The 24,160-nt window shown below is 38.7% G+C and overlaps 2 protein-coding genes across 19 annotated transcripts in view; one reads left to right on the top strand and one right to left on the bottom strand.

The window, feature by feature from the left end:
• The window catches only part of phldb1b (pleckstrin homology-like domain, family B, member 1b), a 78,599-nt gene extending 59,146 nt beyond the window's left edge, over positions 1-19,453 (top strand). For 13 of the 16 annotated variants that reach the window (XM_055514278.1, XM_055514280.1, XM_055514279.1 and 10 more), the window contains 6 exons: positions 10,740-11,064; positions 12,526-12,616; positions 13,144-13,290; positions 13,579-13,801; positions 15,223-15,308; positions 16,214-19,453. In XM_055514278.1, the coding sequence (XP_055370253.1) occupies positions 10,740-11,064; positions 12,526-12,616; positions 13,144-13,290; positions 13,579-13,801; positions 15,223-15,308; positions 16,214-16,354 (1,013 nt within the window). In that variant the 3' untranslated portion in view covers positions 16,355-19,453. The remainder of the gene's footprint in view (positions 1-10,739; positions 11,065-12,525; positions 12,617-13,143; positions 13,291-13,578; positions 13,802-15,222; positions 15,309-16,213) is intronic. The other 3 variants (XM_029170277.3, XM_029170276.3, XM_055514276.1) reach the window with 1 other exon arrangement.
• LOC114867765 (alpha-2-macroglobulin) overlaps positions 18,542-24,160 on the bottom strand; it is a 35,876-nt gene continuing 30,257 nt past the window's right edge. For all 3 annotated transcript variants that reach the window (XM_029170744.3, XM_029170745.3, XM_055514286.1), the window contains 12 exons: positions 23,702-23,783; positions 22,670-22,826; positions 22,467-22,541; positions 22,061-22,226; positions 21,748-21,944; positions 21,456-21,671; positions 20,844-20,962; positions 20,633-20,723; positions 20,479-20,547; positions 20,286-20,391; positions 20,160-20,201; positions 18,542-19,765 (listed from right to left, as the gene is read on the bottom strand). In XM_029170744.3, coding sequence (XP_029026577.1) covers positions 19,743-19,765; positions 20,160-20,201; positions 20,286-20,391; positions 20,479-20,547; positions 20,633-20,723; positions 20,844-20,962; positions 21,456-21,671; positions 21,748-21,944; positions 22,061-22,226; positions 22,467-22,541; positions 22,670-22,826; positions 23,702-23,783 — 1,343 coding nt within the window. In that variant the 3' untranslated portion in view covers positions 18,542-19,742. The remainder of the gene's footprint in view (positions 19,766-20,159; positions 20,202-20,285; positions 20,392-20,478; positions 20,548-20,632; positions 20,724-20,843; positions 20,963-21,455; positions 21,672-21,747; positions 21,945-22,060; positions 22,227-22,466; positions 22,542-22,669; positions 22,827-23,701; positions 23,784-24,160) is intronic.

Here is a 24,160-nt window from a genome sequence, read left to right as displayed (position 1 = left end):
AATAACGTTAAAAGTTGAAAAGCTGAAAACGTGAAAAGTAATAGCCTGCATCGTCTAACGATGACGCACGTTTAGAACGTTGAACGATGATTCTGCGATGAAGCGTTGAGAAGTAGATAGCGACCGAAAAACGGGGCGAAATAATAAGAATAACTAGAAAAAGTAATTTCTCGAGAAATTACGTGGGAGAGCTGATCTGCTGCCGCAACGATGACAAACGCTGATTAAGCTGCTGACGTCAAAAAGTTGACTACGGCAAAACGATGAAAACGATGAAAACGATGAAAACGATGAAAACGAGAAAACGTTGACAAAGATTAAAACGATGACAAAAGATGGCGATTAAAAAGATGATGATTAAAAAGATGACCAAGGTCATACTATGACAATATTAAAGAGATGACAATGATTCAAAAGTTGACCACGTTTAAAATATTAAAAAGTTGACCAAGGTGCATTGTTGACAATCAAAAATAAGCTGACTATCTTTTTGATTTGAAGAAAGTATTTGTAAATAATTACCTAACTGTGTAATAGTTTAATAACTAGTAGAAATTTACCAGTCAGAAACAAAAATCTTGCCATTTAAGGTAATAAATTACATTGGTGCTTTTATTTTGAAAGGATTTAGAGGTTGTGTGTGGGCGATTACTAAACTATAAAATAGTCATTAGATAGTCATAGTTTATCATTCAATAGCAAGAATAGCCCTATTAAAGCAAAAGATTTAGATTTAGCACTTTCAGAATAAAAGCACCCTAATAAGTTTGAGTGTCTATTTACTGAACTCTAAAGTAGTCCCATTAACGATTGGTAAGTATTCAGAACCACAAATGTTTTAATCAATCTTGCCATTAAAGGTAATAAATTGTAATTGGTGCTTTTATTTTGAAAGGATTTAGAGGAAATGTGTGGGGGTAATAGCATAACTGTCAATTAGTCTTTAATTACCCATTAATAATCATAATTACCCATTCAAAGGCAAAAACAGTGCAGTTAAAGCTAATAATTGGCATTGGTGCTTTTATTTTGAAAGGGTGTAGAGGAAGCACGTGTGGGTAATTACTAAACTGTTAATCTATCTTTAAATAGTCATAATTACCCATCTAAAAGTTGAAATATTGCTATTAAAGCTAATTATTTGGCTTGGTGCTTTTATTTTGAAAGGATTTAGAGGAAGTGTGTGCTTAATTACTACACAATCCAATAGTGTAGTTGAGTAATCAGTAATAAGCATGGAACTGCTGTCTACACTGAGCATCAGCAGTTTGACCTGTCAGTGAAATCTGCAGCTGCGCCGTCGCCATGGAGACGAAAGGCGGGAATATCAGGCTCACTCTGCTCTGTAAAAGCAGAGTTTCACCCTGTATAAACAGGCTTGTTCCAGTTAAACCATGATAGTTATCACAAAAATTATTTCATTTTACGAGTCCCAAGGCTTCAATGAGCAACTGGTGTGAATTTTATATTTGAGGATAAAAGCTTGTAGCCACAGTGGCAATTTCAAAATATGTCTCCTCTGTTTTTCTCCCCAGACGTCTGCCAAAAATTATCATTAGAGTCTATGGGAGAATTTCAGGATCTCTCTGCACTTTGAGGTTGATAGCGACTAAAGTATAGGTCTGAGGGTATATCCAGACACATCATTAGAAAGAAGACAAGTATGACTACGATTTAGTGAAGTAATTATGTTGATAGAGTAAAAATTGTGGCTGTAGTGACGAGTTAGAGACAGAAGTTCTGTCTTAAAAAAGCGCACCTTCTCACTGTAGCTGTGACATCACGCACTCTAACTGACCCAATACACACTAATGGAAAAGCTGAAAATTTAACAAAAACCACACGATATTTAAACGCTCACAAGTCGAAAACTATAAAAGATACGAGGACGCTGATTTACACGGAGAACGTTGAAAGATGATAGACGCTTTTGACGTTGAAATGACGTTTCTACGCCAAAGTATGACGATGATAGACGCTGATGAAAAGAGGGAAGTTGACAGAAAGTTGAACGATGATTCCCATAGACGACCATTATAAAAAAACAACGGAAAACGTTGAATAACGTTAAAAGTTGAAAAGCTGAAAACGTGAAAAGTAATAGCCTGCATCGTCTAACGATGACGCACGTTTAGAACGTTGAACGATGATTCTGCGATGAAGCGTTGAGAAGCAGATAGCGACCGAAAAACGGGCGAAATAATAAGAATAATAACTAGAAAAAGTAATTTCTCGAGAAATTACGTGGGAGAGCTGATCTGCTGCCGCAACGATGACAAACGCTGATTAAGCTGCTGACGTCAAAAAGTTAACTGCGTCCAAAAGTTGACTACGGCAAAAAGATGAAAACGATGAAAACGATGAAAACGAGAAAACGTTGACAAAGAATAAAACGATGACAAAAGATGGCGATTTAAAAAATTCCTAATTTGACCAAGCTGAAAAGATGTCAAAGATTAAAAAGTTGACCAAGTTGCATTGTTGACAATCATAAATAAGCTGACTAGATTTTTGATTTGAAGAAAGTATTTGTAAATAATTACCTAACTATGTAATAGTTAAATAACTATTAAAAATTTACCAGTCAGAAACAAAAATCTTGCCATTTAGGGTAATAAATTACATTGGTGCTTTTATTTTGAAAGGATTTAGAGGTTGTGTGTGGGCAATTACTAAACTATAAAATAGTCATTAGATACTCATAATTTATCATTCAATAGCAAGAATAGCCCTATTAAAAGCAAAAAATTTAGATTTAGCACTTTCAGAATAAAAGCACCCTAATAAGTTTGAGTGGCTATTTACTGAACTCTAAAGTAGTGTCATTAACGATTGGTTAGTATTCAGAACCACAAACTTTCTAATCAATCTTGCCATTAAATGTATTAAATTGTAATTGGTGCTTTTATTTTGAAAGGATTTAGAGGAAATGTGTGGGGGTAATAGCGTAACTGTCAATTAGTCTTTAAATAATCATAATTACCCATTCAAAGGCAAAAACAGTGCATTTAAAGCTAATAAATGGCATTGGTGCTTTTATTTTGAAAGGATGTAGAGGAAGCATGTGTGGGTAATTACTAAACTGTTAATCTATCTTTAAATAGTCATAATTACCCATCTAAAAGTAGAAATATTGCTATTAAAGCTAATTATTTGGCTTGGTGCTTTTACTTTGAAAGGATTAAGAGGAAGTGTGTGCTTAATTACTACACAATCCAATATTGTAGTTGAGTAATCAATAATAAGCATGGAACTGCTCTGTACACAGAGCATCAGCAGTTTTGACCTGTCAGTCAAATCTGCAGCTGCGCCGTCGCCATGGAGACAAAAGGCGGGAAAATCAGGCTCACTCTGCTCTGTGAAAGCAGAGTTTCACCCTGTATAAACAGGCTTGTTTCAGCTAAACCATGATAGTTATCACAAAAATTATTTCATTTTACGAGTCCCAAGGCTTCAATGAGCAAATGGTGTGAATTTTATGTTTAAGGACAAAAGCTTGTAGCCACAGTGGCAATTTCAAAATATGTCTCCTCTGTTTTTCTCCTCAGACGTCTGCCAAAAATTATCATTAGAGTCAATGGGAGAATTTCAGGATCTCTCTGCACTTTGAGGTCGATAGCGACTAAAGTATAGGTCTGAGGGTATAGCCAGACACATCATTAGAAAGAAGACAAGTATGACTACGATTTAGTGAAGTAATTACGTTGATAGAGTAAAAATTGTGGCTGTAGTGACGAGTTAGAGACAGAAGTTCTGTCTTAAAAAAGCGCACCTTCTCACTGTAGCTGTGACATCACGCACTCTAACAGACCCAATACACACTAATGGAAAAGCTGAAAATTTAACAAAAACCACACGATATTTAAACGCTCACAAGTCGAAAACTATAAAAGATACGAGGACGCTGATTTACACGGAGAACGTTGAAAGATGATAGACGCTTTTGACGTTGAAATGACGTTTCTACGCCAAAGTATGACGATGATAGACGCTCATGAAAAGAGGGAAGTTGACAGAAAGTTGAACGATGATTCCCATAGACGACCATTATAAAAAAACGACGAAAAACGTTGAATAACGTTAAAAGTTTAAAAGCTGAAAACGTGAAAAGTAATAGCCTGCATCGTCTAACGATGACGCACGTTTAGAACGTTGAACGATGATTCTGCGATGAAGCGTTGAGAAGTAGATAGCGACCGAAAAACGGGGCGAAATAATAAGAATAATAATAATAATAACTAGAAAAAGTAATTTCTCGAGAAATTACGTGGGAGAGCTGATCTGCTGCCGCAACGATGACAAACGTTGATTAAGCTGCTGACGTCAAAAAAGTTGACTACGTCCAAAAGTTGACTACGGCAAAGCGATGAAAACGTTGACAAAGATTAAAACGATGACAAAAGATGGCGATTAAAAACATGATGATTAAAAAGATGACCAAGGTCATACTAAGACAAGATTAAAATATGACAATGACTCAAAAGTTGACCAAGGTAAAAAGATGTCAAAGATTAAAAAGTTGACCAGAGTGCATTGTTGACAATCATAAATAAGCTCACTATCTTTTTGATTTGAAGAAAGTATTTGTAAATAATTACCTAACTGTGTAATAGTTTTATAACTATTAAAAATTTACCAGTCAGAAACAAAAATCTTGCCATTTAAGATAATAAATTACATTGGTGCTTTTATTTTGAAAGGATTTAGAGGTTGTGTGTGAGTGATTACTAAATTATAAAATAGTCATTAGATAGTCATAATTTATCATTCAATAGAAACAATAGCCCTATTAAAGCAAAAGATTTAGATTTAGCCCTTTCAGAATAAAAGCACCCTAATAAGTTTGAGTGGCTATTTACTGAACTCTAAAGTAGTCTCATTAACGATTGGTTAGTATTCAGAACCACAAACTTTCTAATCAATCTTGCCATTAAAAGTAAAAAATTGTAATTGGTGCTTTTATTTTGAAAGGATTTAGAGGAAATGTGTGGGGGTAATAGCGTAACTGTCAACTAGTCTTTAAATAATCATAATTACCCATTCAAAGGCAAAAACAGTGCAGTTAAAGCTAATAATTGGCATTGGTGCTTTTATTTTGAAAGGATGTAGAGGAAGCATGTGTGGGTCATTACTAAACTGTTAATCTATATTTAAACAGTCATAATTACCCATCTAAAAGCAGAAATATTGCTATTAAAGCTAATTATTTGGCTTGGTGCTTTTATTTTGAAAGGATTTAGAGGAAGTGTGTGCTTAATTACTACACAATCCAATAGTGTAGTTGAGTAATCAGTAATAAGCATGGAACTGCTGTCTACACTGAGCATCAGAAGTTTGACCTGTCAGTGAAATCTGCAGCTGCGCTGTCGCCATGGAGACGAAAGGCGGGAAAATCAGGCTCACTCTGCTCTGTAAAAAGCAGAGTTTCACCCTGTATAAACAGGCTTGTTTCAGCTAAACCATGATAGTTATCACAAAAATTATTTCATTTTACGAGTCCCAAGGCTTCAATGAGCAAATGGTGTGAATTTTATGTTTAAGGACAAAAGCTTGTAGCCACAGTGGCAATTTCAAAATATGTCTCCTCTGTTTTTCTCCTCAGACGTCTGCCAAAAATTATCATTAGAGTCAATGGGAGAATTTCAGGATCTCTCTGCACTTTGAGGTCGATAGCGACTAAAGTATAGGTCTGAGGGTATATCCAGACACATCATTAGAAAGAAGACAAGTATGACTACGATTTAGTGAAGTAATTACGTTGATAGAGTAAAAATTGTGGCTGTAGTGACGAGTTAGAGACAGAAGTTCTGTCTTAAAAAAGCGCACCTTCTCACTGTAGCTGTGACATCACGCACTCTAGCAGAGCCAATACACACTAATGGAAAAGCTGAAAATTTAACAAAAACCACACGATATTTAAACGCTCACAAGTTGAAAACTATAAAAGATACGAGGACGCTGATTTACACGGAGAACGATGAAAGATGATAGATGATTTTGACGTTGAAATGACGTTTCTACGCCAAAGTATGACGATGATAGACGCTGATGAAAAGAGTGAAGTTGACAGAAAGTTGAACGATGATTCCCATAGACGACCATTATAAAAAAACGACGAAAAACGTTGAATAACGTTAAAAGTTTAAAAGCTGAAAACGTGAAAAGTAATAGCCTGCATCGTCTAACGATGACGCACGTTTAGAACGTTGAACGATGATTCTACGATGAAGCGTTGAGAAGTAGATAGCGACCGAAAAACGGGGCGAAATAATAAGAATAATAATAATAACTAGAAAAAGTAATTTCTCGAGAAATTACGTGGGAGAGCTGATCTGCTGCCGCAACGATGACAAACGCTGATTAAGCTGCTGACGTCAAAAAGTTAACTGCGTCCAAAAGTTGACTACGGCAAAAAGATGAAAACGATGAAAACGATGAAAACGAGAAAACGTTGACAAAGAATAAAACGATGACAAAAGATGGCGATTTAAAAAATTCCTAATTTGACCAAGCTGAAAAGATGTCAAAGATTAAAAAGTTGACCAAGTTGCATTGTTGACAATCATAAATAAGCTGACTAGATTTTTGATTTGAAGAAAGTATTTGTAAATAATTACCTAACTATGTAATAGTTAAATAACTATTAAAAATTTACCAGTCAGAAACAAAAATCTTGCCATTTAGGGTAATAAATTACATTGGTGCTTTTATTTTGAAAGGATTTAGAGGTTGTGTGTGGGCAATTACTAAACTATAAAATAGTCATTAGATACTCATAATTTATCATTCAATAGCAAGAATAGCCCTATTAAAAGCAAAAAATTTAGATTTAGCACTTTCAGAATAAAAGCACCCTAATAAGTTTGAGTGGCTATTTACTGAACTCTAAAGTAGTCTCATTAACGATTGGTTAGTATTCAGAACCACAAACTTTCTAATCAATCTTGCCATTAAAGGTATTAAATTGTAATTGGTGCTTTTATTTTGAAAGGATTTAGAGGAAATGTGTGGGGGTAATAGCGTAACTGTCAATTAGTCTTTAAATAATCATAATTACCCATTCAAAGGCAAAAACAGTGCATTTAAAGCTAATAAATGGCATTGGTGCTTTTATTTTGAAAGGATGTAGAGGAAGCATGTGTGGGTAATTACTAAACTGTTAATCTATCTTTAAATAGTCATAATTACCCATCTAAAAGTAGAAATATTGCTATTAAAGCTAATTATTTGGCTTGGTGCTTTTACTTTGAAAGGATTAAGAGGAAGTGTGTGCTTAATTACTACACAATCCAATATTGTAGTTGAGTAATCAATAATAAGCATGGAACTGCTCTGTACACAGAGCATCAGCAGTTTTGACCTGTCAGTCAAATCTGCAGTTGCGCCGTCGCCATGGAGACAAAAGGCGGGAAAATCAGGCTCACTCTGCTCTGTGAAAGCAGAGTTTCACCCTGTATAAACAGGCTTGTTTCAGCTAAACCATGATAGTTATCACAAAAATTATTTCATTTTACGAGTCCCAAGGCTTCAATGAGCAAATGGTGTGAATTTTATGTTTAAGGACAAAAGCTTGTAGCCACAGTGGCAATTTCAAAATATGTCTCCTCTGTTTTTCTCCTCAGACGTCTGCCAAAAATTATCATTAGAGTCAATGGGAGAATTTCAGGATCTCTTTGCACTTTGAGGTCGATAGCGACTAAAGTATAGGTCTGAGGGTATAGCCAGACACATCATTAGAAAGAAGACAAGTATGACTACGATTTAGTGAAGTAATTACGTTGATAGAGTAAAAATTGTGGCTGTAGTGACGAGTTAGAGACAGAAGTTCTGTCTTAAAAAAGCGCACCTTCTCACTGTAGCTGTGACATCACGCACTCTAACAGACCCAATACACACTAATGGAAAAGCTGAAAATTTAACAAAAACCACACGATATTTAAACGCTCACAAGTCGAAAACTATAAAAGATACGAGGACGCTGATTTACACGGAGAACGTTGAAAGATGATAGACGCTTTTGACGTTGAAATGACGTTTCTACGCCAAAGTATGACGATGATAGACGCTCATGAAAAGAGGGAAGTTGACAGAAAGTTGAACGATGATTCCCATAGACGACCATTATAAAAAAACGACGGAAAACGTTGAATAACGTTAAAAGTTGAAAAGCTGAAAACGTGAAAAGTAATAGCCTGCATCGTCTAACGATGACGCACGTTTAGAACGTTGAACGATGATTCTGCGATGAAGCGTTGAGAAGTAGATAGCGACCGAAAAACGGGGCGAAATAATAAGAATAATAATAATAAAGAGCGAAGATCTCAATAGTGTGAGAGCTGTTCAGCTCTCCCACTAATAATAAAGAGCGAAGATCTCAATAGTGTGAGAGCTGTTCAGCTCTCCCACTAATAATAAAGAGCGAAGATCTCAATAGTGTGAGAGCTGTTCAGCTCTCCCACTAATAAAGAGCGAAGATCTCAATAGTGTGAGAGCTGTTCAGCTCTCCCACTAATAATAATAAAGAGCGAAGATCTCAATAGTGTGAGAGCTGTTCAGCTCTCCCACTAATAAAGAGCGAAGATATCAATAGTGTGAGAGCTGTTCAGCTCTCCCACTAATAAAGAGCGAAGATCTCAATAGTGTGAGAGCTGTTCAGCTCTCCCACTAATAAAGAGCGAAGATCTCAATAGTGTGAGAGCTGTTCAGCTCTCCCACTAATAAAGAGCGAAGATATCAATAGTGTGAGAGCTGTTCAGCTCTCCCACTAATAAAGAGCGAAGATCTCAATAGTGTGAGAGCTGTTCAGCTCTCCCACTAATAAAGAGCGAAGATATCAATAGTGTGAGAGCTGTTCAGCTCTCCCACTAATAAAGAGCGAAGATTTTAATAGTGTGAGAGCTGTTCAGCTCTCCCACTAATGAAGAGCGAAGATATCAATAGTGTGAGAGCTGTTCAGCTCTCCCACTAATAAAGAGCGAAGATCTCAATAGTGTGAGAGCTGTTCAGCTCTCACACTAATAAAGTGCGAAGATATCAATAGTGTGAGAGCTGTTCAGCTCTCCCACTAATTAATAGTAACAGTGGAGAGTAACAAAAGAAACCACCAGCAGAACCAGGCTCAAGGCGGGCGGCCATCTGCCTCGACCAGCTGGGGTGAGAGGATAGAAAAGAAGGACACCTCATGTTTACCCTGACTGCCAAAACACACACCTGGCAATCAGTGCAAAATGTACTTCTAGATTCAGAAAGGAACTTGTGAAAAATCAACAGCACCACTTAATTAAGTCATGTGGATTCTTCAAAGTTGTGGTGTGTATACGAACAGTTTACAAAGATGTAGAATAAAGGCAAAAAAATATGCAAACAAATCTTGTGCGTGCGTGTGGTTGACTAGGATCAGGGTAAAGAGGTTTGTATCTTACTTGAGCTATCTGCTGCTCATCTGTTCTGGGTGGCAGTCTGAAGCTGGTCTTTTTTTGGGTGCATTTACTTTGTGAACTTGTCTCGACTGGCACTGTTGCACCGGCAAGGCCCTCACCTGACAAATCTCCATAAAGCAGGGGTTTAAAACTGATGCTGACGAGGGCCGTTGCCTGCTGGTTTTCCACCTCTCTCTGCCCTAGCTCCTATTGATTACCTTGACTTGGTGTGTTCAGTCAATGACAAGCTGGAAAAGCCAACTGACACACCTGATCAAGGTAATCAGTGAGAGCTGGAAAAACCAGCCGGGACACCAGCCCTCGAGGACCGGAGCTGTGTCATAAAGGGTCAGCTGGGCAGGTAGAAGAGTTCATGTTCTGGAGATAATGTATATTTTATTTTTTCTATATTTTTGGGATTCATTCTGATTTTCATCTTTTCTCTTCAGATCCTGCATAAGCATATGGAATTAACATATTTTTCCCTCTTCTGCCAAGGTTAACTAAACTAAACTAGTAACTGTAATCTCTTCCAAGATGATGCCAGATGTTTAATCTATTGTTTGAATTTAAAGAACAATTTTACTATACCTTTTAGCATTGAATTTAAGATGCTGTGTTTCTAGAGTAGCCAATACAGAGCTTGTCTGTATAAAGAAGTTAAGCTGTTCTGGCGGTTAGTGCTATTGATTTATCCATCAAAGTTAACTCTTGCCTGGACTTGACACTTGGCAGCTGTTTAATTCCAAACCTTATACTCTCTCACCCCCTTTCCCTCTCTGCTGTGCCATTAATTCTTCTTCCCTGAAGATTTCTTTTGATCTTTTTTTTGTCTGCAAAATTGAACCGAATTCTTCTTCCATCAATCTTCTTTGAATGCTCCTGTTACTGGAGAATAAATTTTGCATGTTCAGGTCATCACACTCCTCCTTTGGAGTTACTGACCTGGGGGCTTCTTTCCCACATGTACTCTACGTTCTCATTATAAGTCGCCCAGCAGCTCAGATTTATCTTTTATTCTAGGTTTGTGTTGATGGGGCTTTTTTATTTTAGCAATCACCTCAGAGCTTGTGATTCTGGAAAAAACATAGTGTTCCGGTCTTGCTTGCAAGATGATTCTGGTTTATATTAAGTGGATATTCAGTTATAGTTACTAGCAATGTCTTTATCTTCAGCTTGCCGGTTTGTGTCGGAAACAAGCTCCAGTAATTTTTCTAGTGCAGCATGGCAGAAATCAGGTCACTGTGCCATTCATCATCATCATCACAGATTGAAACCTCTGATAAAGCCACTGATTACACTCCCCTCTCCTCTTTCCAGGTCAGCAGGTAATTGAAGAGCAACGTCGACGTCTGGCCGAGCTCAAACAGAGAGCAGCAGCAGAGGCTCAGTGCCAGTGGGAGGCACTCCATAGTTCTCAGCCCCACCTAATGACCTCACCCTCTTCATCACCATCATATTCCCCTGTCATGGCCTACAGCTCCGTGGGGCCCCCTCCTCTGGTCCATCACTCCATCCTGCACCACCAGCCCTTGTCAGGATTAGAGCAGCCCTACGATACATTGAGCTTAGAGAGCTCAGATAGCATGGACACCAGCATCTCCACCGGGAACAACTCCGCCTGCTCACCAGACAACGTGTTTAGGTACAAAAGAGGGAAAGAAACACACGGACTGAATCTGACTGAATCTGAAGATTTGACTAATTTTTCTGCCCTCCTCACTTTTATTTTCACTACAGTTTCAAAATAATGTAAACTCCTTAACTTATGATTCAATTTTTGTCTGGCATTCTAGCAAAATTATACCTTTTTAGATTATTTCTAAGGTTTAGATTTCAGATTTCTAATATTCAGGGATGTAATGTAAACACTCACATTATTTAGTTATTTTGCTGTGGGCATGCTGGAGCCTATCCCAGCTTACTATCTGGCGTTATGCATTGAAAACACTGAACAGCTCGCCAGTCCATCACACCCATACATACATCTAGTGCGAACCACTCAAACCTATGGATAATTTAGAATTCTCCAGTGAACTTAATTGCATGTTTTTGAACTATGGGAGAAAGCTGGAGAACCCCGAGAAAACCTACACAGACATGGAGAGAACATGCAAAATCTACACAGTGAATTAAAAAAAGCACACAGGAGATAAACAAAAATGAAGCCTTTTATTAATGTTACTGCATGAATTTAAATCTTTACTTGGCTCAACAACGTTCAAAGATGTAGCAAAAATTCTGTACATTTACTACACCCTAACTTACAGTAAATCCCAGTGGACGAGTGTGAAACCCTAAACAGCCTACAGCAGTGAAGGAAGGACCAGATTGACATGTTGTTTTTCATTATATTATTTTATAGCCAGACATTTGTTCAATCTCTCTTACAGCTCTTAAGTGTCACATTCCAGAAGACATTAGTGCTCTATTAGTGGGGTTTAATGAAGAGTGCTCAGTGAGGACAAATGGTAACAAAAGCTTATTGTATGAGTTTTGTTTTTACCAAGGCACTTGCAGTTTCATAAAAGTGTATGTGTTTATATACTGTGGCTTGTTCGGTTTACACTGTTGTAGTTGTTGTTGCTGTCACACTGCGAGATGGTCAATCTAAAATTTTGAGACTGACAAAACTGTCTTGCATTGTCTTCATCTTTTGAGCAATTTGTATTTTACTCATTAGGGATGATTTTAATGAAATGGAATTGTAGTTGCTTTGTAAGAAGTACCAGTGACAATTGGGATGACAAGAACTGAATCAAAATGTCCATCATATAACAAAGCTTCAACAATTCACTGATATGAATCTTCAAAGGTTCACGCATTGGTTTCATCCAGTATAGTCAGTGTTCATTGAAATGCTTTTAATAATACAAAATAGATTTTTTTGAACAAATTTTCATTTCAGATTTTGCTTATCATAATAATCCCTGAATAACTAGACATTTGTTAAATTGGTCATCTCACCCTACATACTGGACTTAAAGTAAAGTTTACCTCATTTACTGTATACTCCAACATATTCTTCAATTTAAAGTTCATTGAAATTCCTGATACAGATGATGTGGACTATGTACACTAGTAACTCTTTTATGGTTTGACGTAGTGTCGGAGGAGTGGATGTGCTGAAGATCGAGGAAATGGAGAAAGTACTGAAGGAGGCTCAACTGGAGAAAGCCAGACTCATTGAATCACGGGTGAGGTGCAACTTTCAACAAGCATTACAGCATCACAACTTCATTATTGTGAATCCATACAGTACATAGTGATTGAGGGGAGTTCCTTTGGTGTTTTACTCCATAGTGCTGAGAAAGCATTCAAAAATAAACCCTTAAGACACCAGCTCAATCTTTAAATCCATTTTTATTGGTCTCCATGTTTCATTTTTGTCTCTAGCATTTCCATGGTTATTTCAGCCTAATATCAAATAGATCATTTTACAATTTCACTTTATGTATACTCATGCACTGAGAATTACCTGATGAAGATCTGAGGCTTAAGATAATTGTTGGTGTCTTCCCTCTACAAATATCCAATTGCTTTTTTTTAAGCTTTAAATAAACTATAGTGTAGCTGCATGGCACCCAGCAGTGTGCATATATGGGCATCTCCACCAGGAATTAAAATGTTTGTGTCAGGGAAAAGGGAAAAAAACAGGAGCTTGCTTGCACAGCTAACCCCTTCCATAGATCAAAAAAATATTAATGAACATACTGTCCTCCAGGAACGAGAGAGCCTGGCTCGCCGTCAGATTCTGGAGGAGGAGAGGAAGAGAAGGGAGGAAGCAGAGAAACGGCTGCAGGATGAAACATTTCATCGGCAGCAGCTAGTGGAGAAAGAGGTCAAGATTAGGGCCAAGAACTTCTCTCAGGTCAGTATAATGAGACATAATTGAGTCTGCATGGTGGAAAGGTGGAAAATTAGTTCACTAACCTAGTTTATGTGGGTTCCTGAAGCTAGTTATGGTTATTTTAGCCTGGTACCCCTTTTGAATTAAGATGTCATGTAGCAATATATAGTGGTACAAGACATTTCAGTTTTTTTCCTGTAAAATAACCTTTTTACCATAACAAAACATAATATTAATCCTGTAGGTGGTTTACATCTGAACACTCCTCCATCTTTTCATGAAACCTTTCTGTCTTTTGGGTTTCAAAAGCAGGCCCGTCCTATGACCCGCTACCTGCCCATCAGGAAAGAGGAGTTTGACTTGCGCTCTCATGTTGAGTCGTCGGGCCACAGCATTGAGATGTGTTACCACATCATCCTTACTGAAAAGATGTGTAAGGGCTACCTGGTCAAAATGGGAGGCAAGATCAAGTCGTGGAAGAAACGCTGGTTCGTCTTCGACCGCCTCAAAAGGACCTTCTCTTACTATGTTGGTAAGAACAGTTAGCGCTACAAATTTCTTATATGGTTTCAGCACTACAGAATGTGTTAATGTCTGTGGCTTTTCTGCTGTATTTTGTGATGGGTCCGTCTAAAGTAAATATAAGACACTTTTTTACTGGTTATATGTTGTCTGTGGAAGAAAATAAATTACAATATATTATATATATTATGTAGATATAGTCATTCAGTCGATCTTTCGTTCACTTATCTATCTCCTTTCATTTTTTTATCCAAAATGACTAAAATACGCTCATCATTGAAGCAAGGTTCAACATCTTTCCCAAAGACGTTTCAATATGTAGACTGGAGTAGATAACCTTGTTATTTCCTGGTTCAGTCAATGCCTCTAGGGCTTCAGGGTCTCGGCATCATATAGAAACAAACAGCCGATATGCAAAGAAGGTTTATTTATAACACTGATTTAAAAAAATTGATCAGATGTTATACATTAAAGCTCCCAGTAAAATGTTGAATTATTGGATTGTTATTACTGTTACCAAGTAAAATGGCAGATGTGTTGAGCTATGAAAGAGTGAGAAAACATGTTCTCTAGACCTTGAGTAGCTGCACGTTTGTGCTGTGTGCACGGTCGTGTAATTTGATCTTGCTGGCGTGAGCTCTGGCGTGAGCTCTGGGACTCTTGTTTGCTGCCGGAGCCTTTGAAGTCCTCAGAAGGTTCCGCTTAAAGCAGCTTAAACCATACCTTGTTGAAAGGCAGCCAGTGTGAGGAGGTGTACCGAGATTACTTCGGCAGTAGTTAAAATGCACATATTGTAGAGCCATGCTCTCTGAGGAGGCCCAATAAGCTGCACTACTCGCCCTTGTCTTTTGACCTTGAGCAGCAAGCAACAAGAGGTGACAAGCATTAGCGCCACTAATTTGCATGCATCAACCTCTATTACATCAAGAGTATTGGTAATGTGCAGATGCATATAAATGAGATGCAAATGCAAGGCTATTTGACTGCTAAAGAGGTCATTAGAAGATAATAGCTGCCTATTAAAAGGAAAATGTTATTCCTCGAAATGAAACGCTGTCGTTCTACCTACTACTCTTAAGTTGGCTTGTGGAGTTTTTGTGCCTGGAGGTAGAGAGGGGTGTTGAGTTCCCCACCAGTTCCTTACTGCAGTTCTGCAGTGGCTGATGAAACAAACTGCAATGATGTACCAGAATAGCGTAAGAATGCAGTCAAGTCTGAAAATACAATGAGAGCACGATTGGTTTAAAAACAAACAAAAAAAGTGCTGCGCTTGTCTTTTTTCATCTATCCTACGAAAACAAAATGGTCATGATCAAACTTAGATTTTTTTTTTGAATGACTGCGTCATGTGGTATTCCTGTTATTTCAGGTGGCATGCAAGTGATGTGCTTTGGCTTTTCAAATCTCTTCACATCATTTTCCTTTCCACAGATAAACATGAGACCAAGCTAAAGGGTGTGATCTACTTCCAGGCAATAGAGGAAGTGTATTACGATCACCTCCGCAGTGCCACAAAGGTATGCCGTCCATCAACTTCCATCATTTTTTGTCCTTGCTTTCCTCAGTTTTCAGTGTTCATGCCACATTTTTCACATTTCTGCACATTGTGTCTGCTTTTTTAAATTATTTTTGCTTTTGCTTTGGCTGCCGTCACAGAAGGGAATCTTTTCAGTATGACCAATGTCAGTGCTTGCAGTTTGCTCATTTAACCTCACTGAATCCTGTTTAGCCAAAATGTTTAGAATGTTATAGAAGGTCAAATACTGCCTGTGCATGTCTGTGGGATGCACTAGCCAGCAGAGCTTTGTTTGCATCATGCCTTGGAGTAAATAGATTATAATGTGATCCATCCTTCTATCCATCCTTATTTTTATTACACTGATCAGGGCAAGCCTTTTAAAGACATAATCTACTTCTTGCAAAAAATAAAATAGCTTTGTAAAAATGTAAAAACATTTTTCATTTAATAACCAACTTTGTAGCTACGTTTAGATTGTGGCCACATTTTGAGCATCTTTTTACACAATGCAAGATACACATGTCTTAATCTACATCATAAAGCTGAGCCTCCAATGCCTCTTCGTCTGTGTGTTTGATGGCCTGATCAAAGGTGGTACTTTGATTTTATCTGTTACCTCTAGTGTCACATAGCCGAGGTAGAACTTGAAAGTGTGGACTCGGCACCAACAGAAATCTGAGTTTTGAAAAGGAATAGTGACAGCGATTAGGGTTTTAGCATGTAGTCTAAAAATAAATCATGCAGCTGCGTGATTGGCTGCTCTTTCAATTAAATTCAACAACTTCAATGGAAAACTGTAAAAACTGTCATGTATTAGAACAGATGATGGAGCAGAGAATCATTGGTGTCTGCAGCACAACGTGATTTGTAAACTTCTGTTTTTGTTTTTATTTCTCACCTTAGAGCCCCAACTCTTCCCTGACTTTCTGCGTAAAGACACACGACCGCCTCTACTACATGGTGGCCCCTTCAGCAGAGGCCATGAGGATCTGGATGGATGTTATTGTGACAGGAGCAGAGGGATACACACAGTTTATGAACTGAGTTTGGCGCATTAAGCACACAGGTGTCAAGCTGATACGGCAGGGACTCTCCCATCATAAAGTCTACAAGCCCTTCCTATTTCCAGACACAATGCCTTGCTTCTTGTTTTTATTCTCTTGTTCCTTATTTGTTTTGCTTGTTTGATTTTATTTTAATTGAAAAAGGGAGGCCTTGGAGGACACATACACACACACACACACACACACACACACACACACACAGTTGTGTTTCTACGTGGGGACTCACCATTAACATAATGCCTTCCCTAGCCCCTTACCCTAACCATCACAACTAAAGGCAGACGTCAAACTGCTGTAATCCGAACCAAAACTCAATTCTAATCTCAGCCCTAAAATCACATCTTGACCATCAAAAAGGTTTTCAGACTCGTGGGGACACTTGGCGGGTCACAGTGTCCTCACCTTGACAGCAAAAACATGGTTTATGGTCCCCAAGTCGAAGGAAACACACACACACACACACACACACACACACACACACACACACACAAATTTGTACATAAACCAAAATTTCTTGTTATAGACAAGAAAAATCATATCTATATTGCCAAATGGAGATACTGTACTGCAGTTACTGCTTGTTAAAGATCTTATTGACATAATGCCAATGTTTTGTTTGAGTGTTTCATCAGGTCAGTTTAGACAGAATACGTTTAGGATATTTAATCAAAAGGTTTAACCATTTTAGAAATATATTGAAAAGAATCTTATTCAAAATGTACAATCTACGAGAAATATTAGAAATTAGTCCATCAGGGTGGCACGATGCATGCGTTACAGTCAAGTACTTTTATGACAGTTAGACGCTAAAGCACTACAGCCTCCACTTCACGTCAATGGTGTTTTGAGATGGGAACAGTAACACTAATTAAGTGCAACATCCACATCACATTAAGGTTATCAAGTGCTACATTGTTGTCCTATATTGTCACTTAGGTTTACCAAAGTAACAAGAGGTATTTATTTTGTTAGCCGCTGACCCACTATAGCTTAGGAGTTTAGTCTGCAGTTTCTGTGATTTGACCATTATGGACTTTGGAAAGCTGGTACTAACTGAAATTCATGTAAAACTCAGTAGATTTAAATTTTTCTGATGCCCAACCAAATCAAGAAACCTGTAGAATACAAATCTGGATTTGGGTAAACTGAAAAAATAGTTTGGAGAAGACAGTCCTCTTATTCTAAATAAAGATATGTCAATCAGGTTAACCTCGCTTATACTCTGTAAACAGACATAAAACAATCTGTGTCCCAGCTTCTTGTATTTATGCTACAATAAGTTGCCCTTCCTTGTGCTAGCTGCCTCCTTAGTGCAAGTAAAATACTCAATCTACTTTTTACCTTGGGATAAAGCCTGGAGGCATTTGCCAGGGGGTCAAGCAAACATTTAACCTGTCCTCATTCTACTATGATGTATCATTCTTCTTTTAAAGTCTTTGATAGGTAAAGTTAATGTCCAGCTAAATCTGCTGCTTCATAGTCAGTCCACAGACACCAACCTGTTATTTTCATTCCATTGTATCAAGTGATGATGTACACTGGTCTAACCACAGCTGCCACATTGTCTGTGTACTTAGGGAATATTTTACTGTTTCTGATTGATGCATTCATGTTGCCAACTCAAGGTGCAATCCACAGATCTGTGCGATACGCTCAGCAAAAGAAGCTTGTCTTTTCGCCAAGTAGCCTTTAGCCTAGTTGATGATTCGACCACAGCACTGGGAAGCAGCCACCAGCACTGCCAGCCTAAGGCAACGACTATTAAGGGACGCTGCAGACACCGCATTGACACTCATTCAGTAATACGAAATAATGCAATTCAGAGACTGTGCCTTGAATATGTCCTGCTATTGGTGCCATGAGGAGTCAAGTGCTGCCTGGCTGGAAGGCTACAACATGACTGTTGTTAGTGCATTTTAATTAGTGTTTCCTGAGCTGGGATGCAGTAGTTGGACAGATTTGCATATGTTTTTTTATTATGTGGACATACCAGAGGGCCTGACCAGTGGGGAAGCAATTAACGACCACTATCCAATTATGAATCTAAATGAAGGGTCTACTGTAGATGAGCATTGTAAAAAATTAAATTATTATCATCTATTTAAAGACACTAAGTTGCCAACTTGCAACGCTAAATTGGTGAAGAATTAGTCAAATCAGAAGATGGTTGTTTAGGGCTGGTATCAGGTTATAGTTTAATTAGTTTAAGTAAAATACAGCCAAACATGTTGCACATGCAGCTATAAGTTAACAAAGTTAAAAATGTTTGTTCCAGTGTCACATTTGGCATTGTCTGAAAGAGAAAAACACAAAAATACATTTGCTCCCATATCAAAAATGAAAACCTAACAATGTGACTTCCTTTTTTGAATCTCCACTGTAGCTGAGGCCTGAAGGCATGAAGATGGAAAACAAAATGTATGCTCAGCTTCAATAAGAGACTGTAATTGACCAGGCTCATCCAGGTTCTTTGATCTGGTCCCCAATGTTGTTCTTCTGTTGCTGCAGAAGCGGCAAACAGAATAACACTGTGATAACGCTGTGAAATGGATTTGTTTCATGCGGCAGTACAGTGACAATAATTTATTGTTGTGGTGCCTGAAATTGTGATATATTTACTTCAAGAAAGCAAATAGAAGACCATTGAAAAGACCTTAATCTTAATATATTCTGTCCAGTCTCCTTGCCTTTTAACAATGTTTGTTGATAGTAGGTGGTACATTACAGTATATACATGACTGTTGTCTATGTTGAAAAGATAGGAAACATACAAAGAGAATCCCTGAATGAAAATATTAATATTAAAATGAAACTGTATGAAAACATGTACAATCTTTACTTGCCATTTAAGAAATGTTATTGTCAATTACAGTAGAAAATTTATTAGTGATTTTTTTTTTTTTTTACTGGTACAGCAACACTCACCTGTCACTGGCAAATAGTTCTTGTTAACTCCCACACTCACTCAGCATGAGTACTCAGGCCATATTGTTAATGGTACCCTCTGTACAGTATGTCACTTTCATTTGTGAATAAGAAGAATTTTGTCAGACGTACTAAAAACAACTGTTGCAGACAATTTCTTTCTGCTCTTCTTGAATTAATTGGCTTATAACATGATGGAAAAAGCAGTAGCTACCGTGTGGCTCCATTTCCTGGTTCATTAATATTGATTAAAATGAAACGCATACAGTAACAGCAGCACATGAAAGGAAAAAAATCTACAATGACAAAGTGAGATTCCCTTAAAATGACATATAGCTAAAAAGTGTGGGAGGAGTGGAAAACAACCAATGTCTTAAAAAGTAAACACCTAGAAGCTTCTTATTCTCACTAGTAAAGGTTTTAACAGTAGCGTTTGCAGAGTTTTACAACTCATTCACAGTGTCACCTGGAAAAGAAATAAATGACAATACATTATTTAAATACAAATATTACCTTCATCTGCAATTAAAGTAAAAAAAATAGATTCAGTTAATTATTTCCTGTGGTATTAATTTAGATAATACATCCATATGTCATAAATACAGAGGTTGTAGTTGTTGACCTTTAGCTTCTAGTAATAATTTAAAAACGATATTTCAAAATAAACTAAAAAAAGATCTAGAACGACCCGCAGCTCCTTAGAATTAAAATCCCTTATTCAATTTACTGGGTCCTGTGATGTTTCATAATTTAGATGTTTTTATACGGTTTTCTGTATAACTTAATAGTCTACATACATTAACTATGCTCCTGTATATATGTAATAAGTAAAGGTTGTTCAATTAGGAAACGTTACATACTCTCTCCGCAGGGGGAGGTGTAGTCAGTGACGGCCACATCACCTGGAAGTACAACCAAATGATTCAATTAGAAACACCAAGGTGAGGACACAGATCCAGCTGAAGGCACACTGACAAGCATCTTACTGGTCTGGTAGTAATCATAGACTTTAAGCACAGCGGGTTTCAGGTTCCTGACGGACACATCCTCCTCTAGTGTCAAGCTGTACATCTTTGACTCCTCCTTCTTTAGCTGTAGCAAAACATCAAACGTGTTAACTTGAATCATCAGTTAATCAGTTCCAAACCTTCACTCAGACATTGAGTCAGTGCATCTCACCCCATCCAAGTAGATATTGATCCATCCTTCCTCCACATCCACACGTTTCACTGAGTTGTCGTTCCTCAGCTATAGCAGCAGAGACATACTACTGTCAGTACAAGGGCACTGGGTGATGTGACACATTTTATAGTTCAGTGACTTTGTGGCTGACCCAATTCAAGGAGGTCTTATCCAGAATATAGCCAGACAGCATTTTGATGTTGATGATCACCATGTTTGTTTCCTCTCTTCTGCCTTGGTACCTGTAAATGACAAAGAGTCTGTCAGTGTGTCACTGTAGTTTTAGCCTTTAAAGTAAGGCTCCACCAGTGTGCCCTGATCAGCCCAACAGTTCAGAACAAGCCACTGATTGCACAGAATACCTGGCATGAATAAAGAGGATGAACTGAGGGCGGCTGACATTGCACTTGGCCATTGTGTGTGTTGAGATGTTGAAGGCAGAGAAGTCCGGGGGAGGAGGAACGTTGTAATGCATGGAGATCTGCAGAAAATCATATGATACCATTTCACACATGCTAACAAAACTCAAGGCCTTCACTGACCTTTAATCGTAGGTATGATGCCTATAGCAGTAACTCCAGTTAACGTGACTGCATGTGTCTCTCTGAGGCAGCAGGGCTAAACTCCTAGACTGTCTTGTATAAGGAGCTACATGTATGAATGGGAGCAGAAACGCTGCAACTGCCAGGAAGGGACAATGTGAAATAAAAGGAGTTGCCCTGCTTATTAAGAAAAATTGTTCATTATTACAAATGTTTTTAGTAATAATAAATCATGCTTGTTGAGTATAAGCTGTGTCATAATCTCCAGTCAGAGGTGTTCACCTAACACTGCACCTGCATTGATAACAATAATTACTTTCTTATTTTTTTATGTTTCACGGTCTTCCTATTGAAAGCATCACCTTCTTAAACCTCCTGTCCCCTAGTGTCATGTTGGCCTTGGGTTTAAGCAGTAACTCACTGTACATGTACCTGTGTCAGTACACAGCTCTGGCCCTGGGCTTTGATGGTAAACTCTCCATGGACCTCAGTCACCTTCTCCTCCTGATATAGCAGCCTGTTGCTCTGGTCCACTTTGAACTCTTTGCTCAGACCATATGATGACGCCACTGTCACAGTGGTACTGCCTTCCTCATTGTATGTGTGGGCTCCGTACTTAGCCAGAGCCTGGAGGGCCACCACCGTGTCCTAAGGAGCAGGGAGGTTAAATGTAGGCATCGTGTTTCATGTCTGTGTGTGTGTTTGGCTGGTCGGTCTGGTCTACCTGTGTAGAAGAGAAGCCGCCGTAGGGATTCTGTTGCTGAATGAGCCAGCGCACAATGCCAGAGGAGTAGTCCAGTCCAAAGTCTGGCGTGGCAGGGCCGGACAACACAGCCAGCAGCACATAGGATGTGATCTCCACCTCAAGAGAGTCCAGGTTCGTTGCAGACACCCCAGCTCTGTTCCAGTGACGGGTTCCTCCTGTCAGTCAAAACAGTGGAGTCATTGTGGAGAGAGCACAATCAGCTGTTTTCTAAATGTACATGTGTTTTTCTTGACTAGTCCAGCTGTTTGTGCTGATGTTTTCACCTCCTCACCCTGTGTGTAGGACTTCTGGTGCAGGTATGTGAGGAGTTTGCTCCTCGTGTCCAGGTCTCCAGCCAGAGAAAAGGTATAAGACATGAGGGCAGTGGTGTACAGGTTGTCCAGCTGGCCAGACAATGCCTTCTTCAGACACCTCAGACACCACTGTATCACCGAATCCTGTTACAAACCAGGCAATTCAGATGCTTACTGTAGCTCGTTCAGGTTCGACCTAACAGTTGCCGGTGCAAGCTTTGAGAAGATCAATCAGTCAATCAAAGTTGATGTTCGGGATTTACTGAACTGCCAGTGTAGTAACGTACAAATTAATGTGGATACTGTTGATTTGTAATGAGGTCTTAGTATGTGAGGTCTCAGTATGTGAGGCGGACACTGAGGGGTTGAGAGGGACAAACCCACCATCACATTCCCATCCAGCTCCAGCAGGGCAGCGGTTATGTAGGCTGTCAGCGCCACATCGTCACTCACTCCTCCCTGGAGAAAACACAGCAGCACAATACAAATACCTCATAAAGCTTTTTTAATTCAAAGCATGCTTGCTTCCTTTACTCCCAATAATCATATTCATGTGTATTTGATGGTATGCTGCATGACGTCACTACCTTCATGCCATTGTGGAAGAGTTTGCCAACAGATTTGATGCAGCCATCACTTTGCTGGAGCTCCGACAGCCACTTCTTCGCATTCTTAATGTGGTCTGGGTGCACAAAAATGTACGGCCTCGCTCCGCCAAAGGACTTCATCACAAAGGAGGTTAGCCTAGAAAGACACATGTAAAAGGCAGTTTTAAAGAATTCATGTGTGTTGATAGCTCTGAAATGAAGGAGCCTCCTATAGTATCTCACATTAAACAGTGTTTGTCTCCTGAGCTGCATCTACAGTATGCTGAAGAGCCTAAAGTACCATCGTGCTCAGGGGACCAGCAGAGTTGGCTGATAAATCCCTGTGTCATATATGGTCCTTTGAGCTATTTTTCATAGACACTAAACGTCTCGACCTGTGCCACCTCAAATTAAATATATGGATGTGATCTCCCTTAAACACACGTGAGAGTTCTCCATCAGTTGACTTGATCTGGGGTGAGGTATTTGCAGTGATTTGCACAATTTCTTCCAACATCCTGATGAAATTCTAATTAAACACTTGAGAGGCCTAGTTTCTCGAAACCACAAACACACACCCACACACACACTCATCAACTGCCAAACTGCCCAGCAGTGGGTTTGTTAAATCCCCCTGAGGCGCTGTGCTTTGAGTCCGATAAATGAAAATATTAATATTGTCTGGCAGGCCCTCAATAAAGTAAATTATTAGGATGTTTCCTGGTGCCAAAACGGCAGTAAGGACACACTGTGTGTCTACCTCCCACTGTGTCTGCTGTCATTTTTCTTTTCTTATTGTATGAGATTTGACCTGAATGTAAAGCAAAACAAAGATAAGTGCCTTAAAATGTTCTGATTACTGATGCAACTGCAGTGCTGTCATAGATTATATAATAAGCTTTTGATTTTGATATTTGGTTCTTAAAAAGTTGTTGACGGGTAGGGATTTCTTCTGGGCTCCCTCTCCTCTTTATCTCGTGCATCCTAAGCAGTACGAGTCCGGTTCTCAGAGCAATGAGTCCATTTGCTGACCAGGTATTTCCAGATTCATCATTCTTTCCAAAGGCACTGTAGGAACCGTCATCATGCTTGTATGTGAGCTCTCTCTGATACCCTGCAACACAAAAGTGATCACATTTGCATGTTCATCATGGCATTGGTGATAGCGTGGATCATTACAGGGTTCAAGGCACCTGACACAAATGTGAGCCTAAGAATGAAATGTCAGGATTCAGTGTGCAGATCTGCCAGTCACAGGAAAAGCCAGTGATGGGCCTCAGGACTCATATTTCCACCTGTTCCTGATGCAGAACCAAAACATGTTTTCAATGTAGGTTAAATGCCTGCATGATGGGTATTAAAGTTGTTAACCTCAGAGTTTATGTAGCAGGAGATACACTCATACATCAAGCACTGGAGCACTACTGTAAGACATGTTATCTCTCTCCATAGCAACTGTTGCCTAAACACTAGTCGTTCACTTTAACTCTA

This window comes from Betta splendens, chromosome 13 (assembly GCF_900634795.4).
Source record: "Betta splendens chromosome 13, fBetSpl5.4, whole genome shotgun sequence".
NCBI classification, from domain to species: Eukaryota; Metazoa; Chordata; class Actinopteri; order Anabantiformes; family Osphronemidae; genus Betta; species Betta splendens.
Note: the sequence above shows the minus strand (reverse complement) of the source record. Positions and strands in the feature narration are given on the sequence as shown.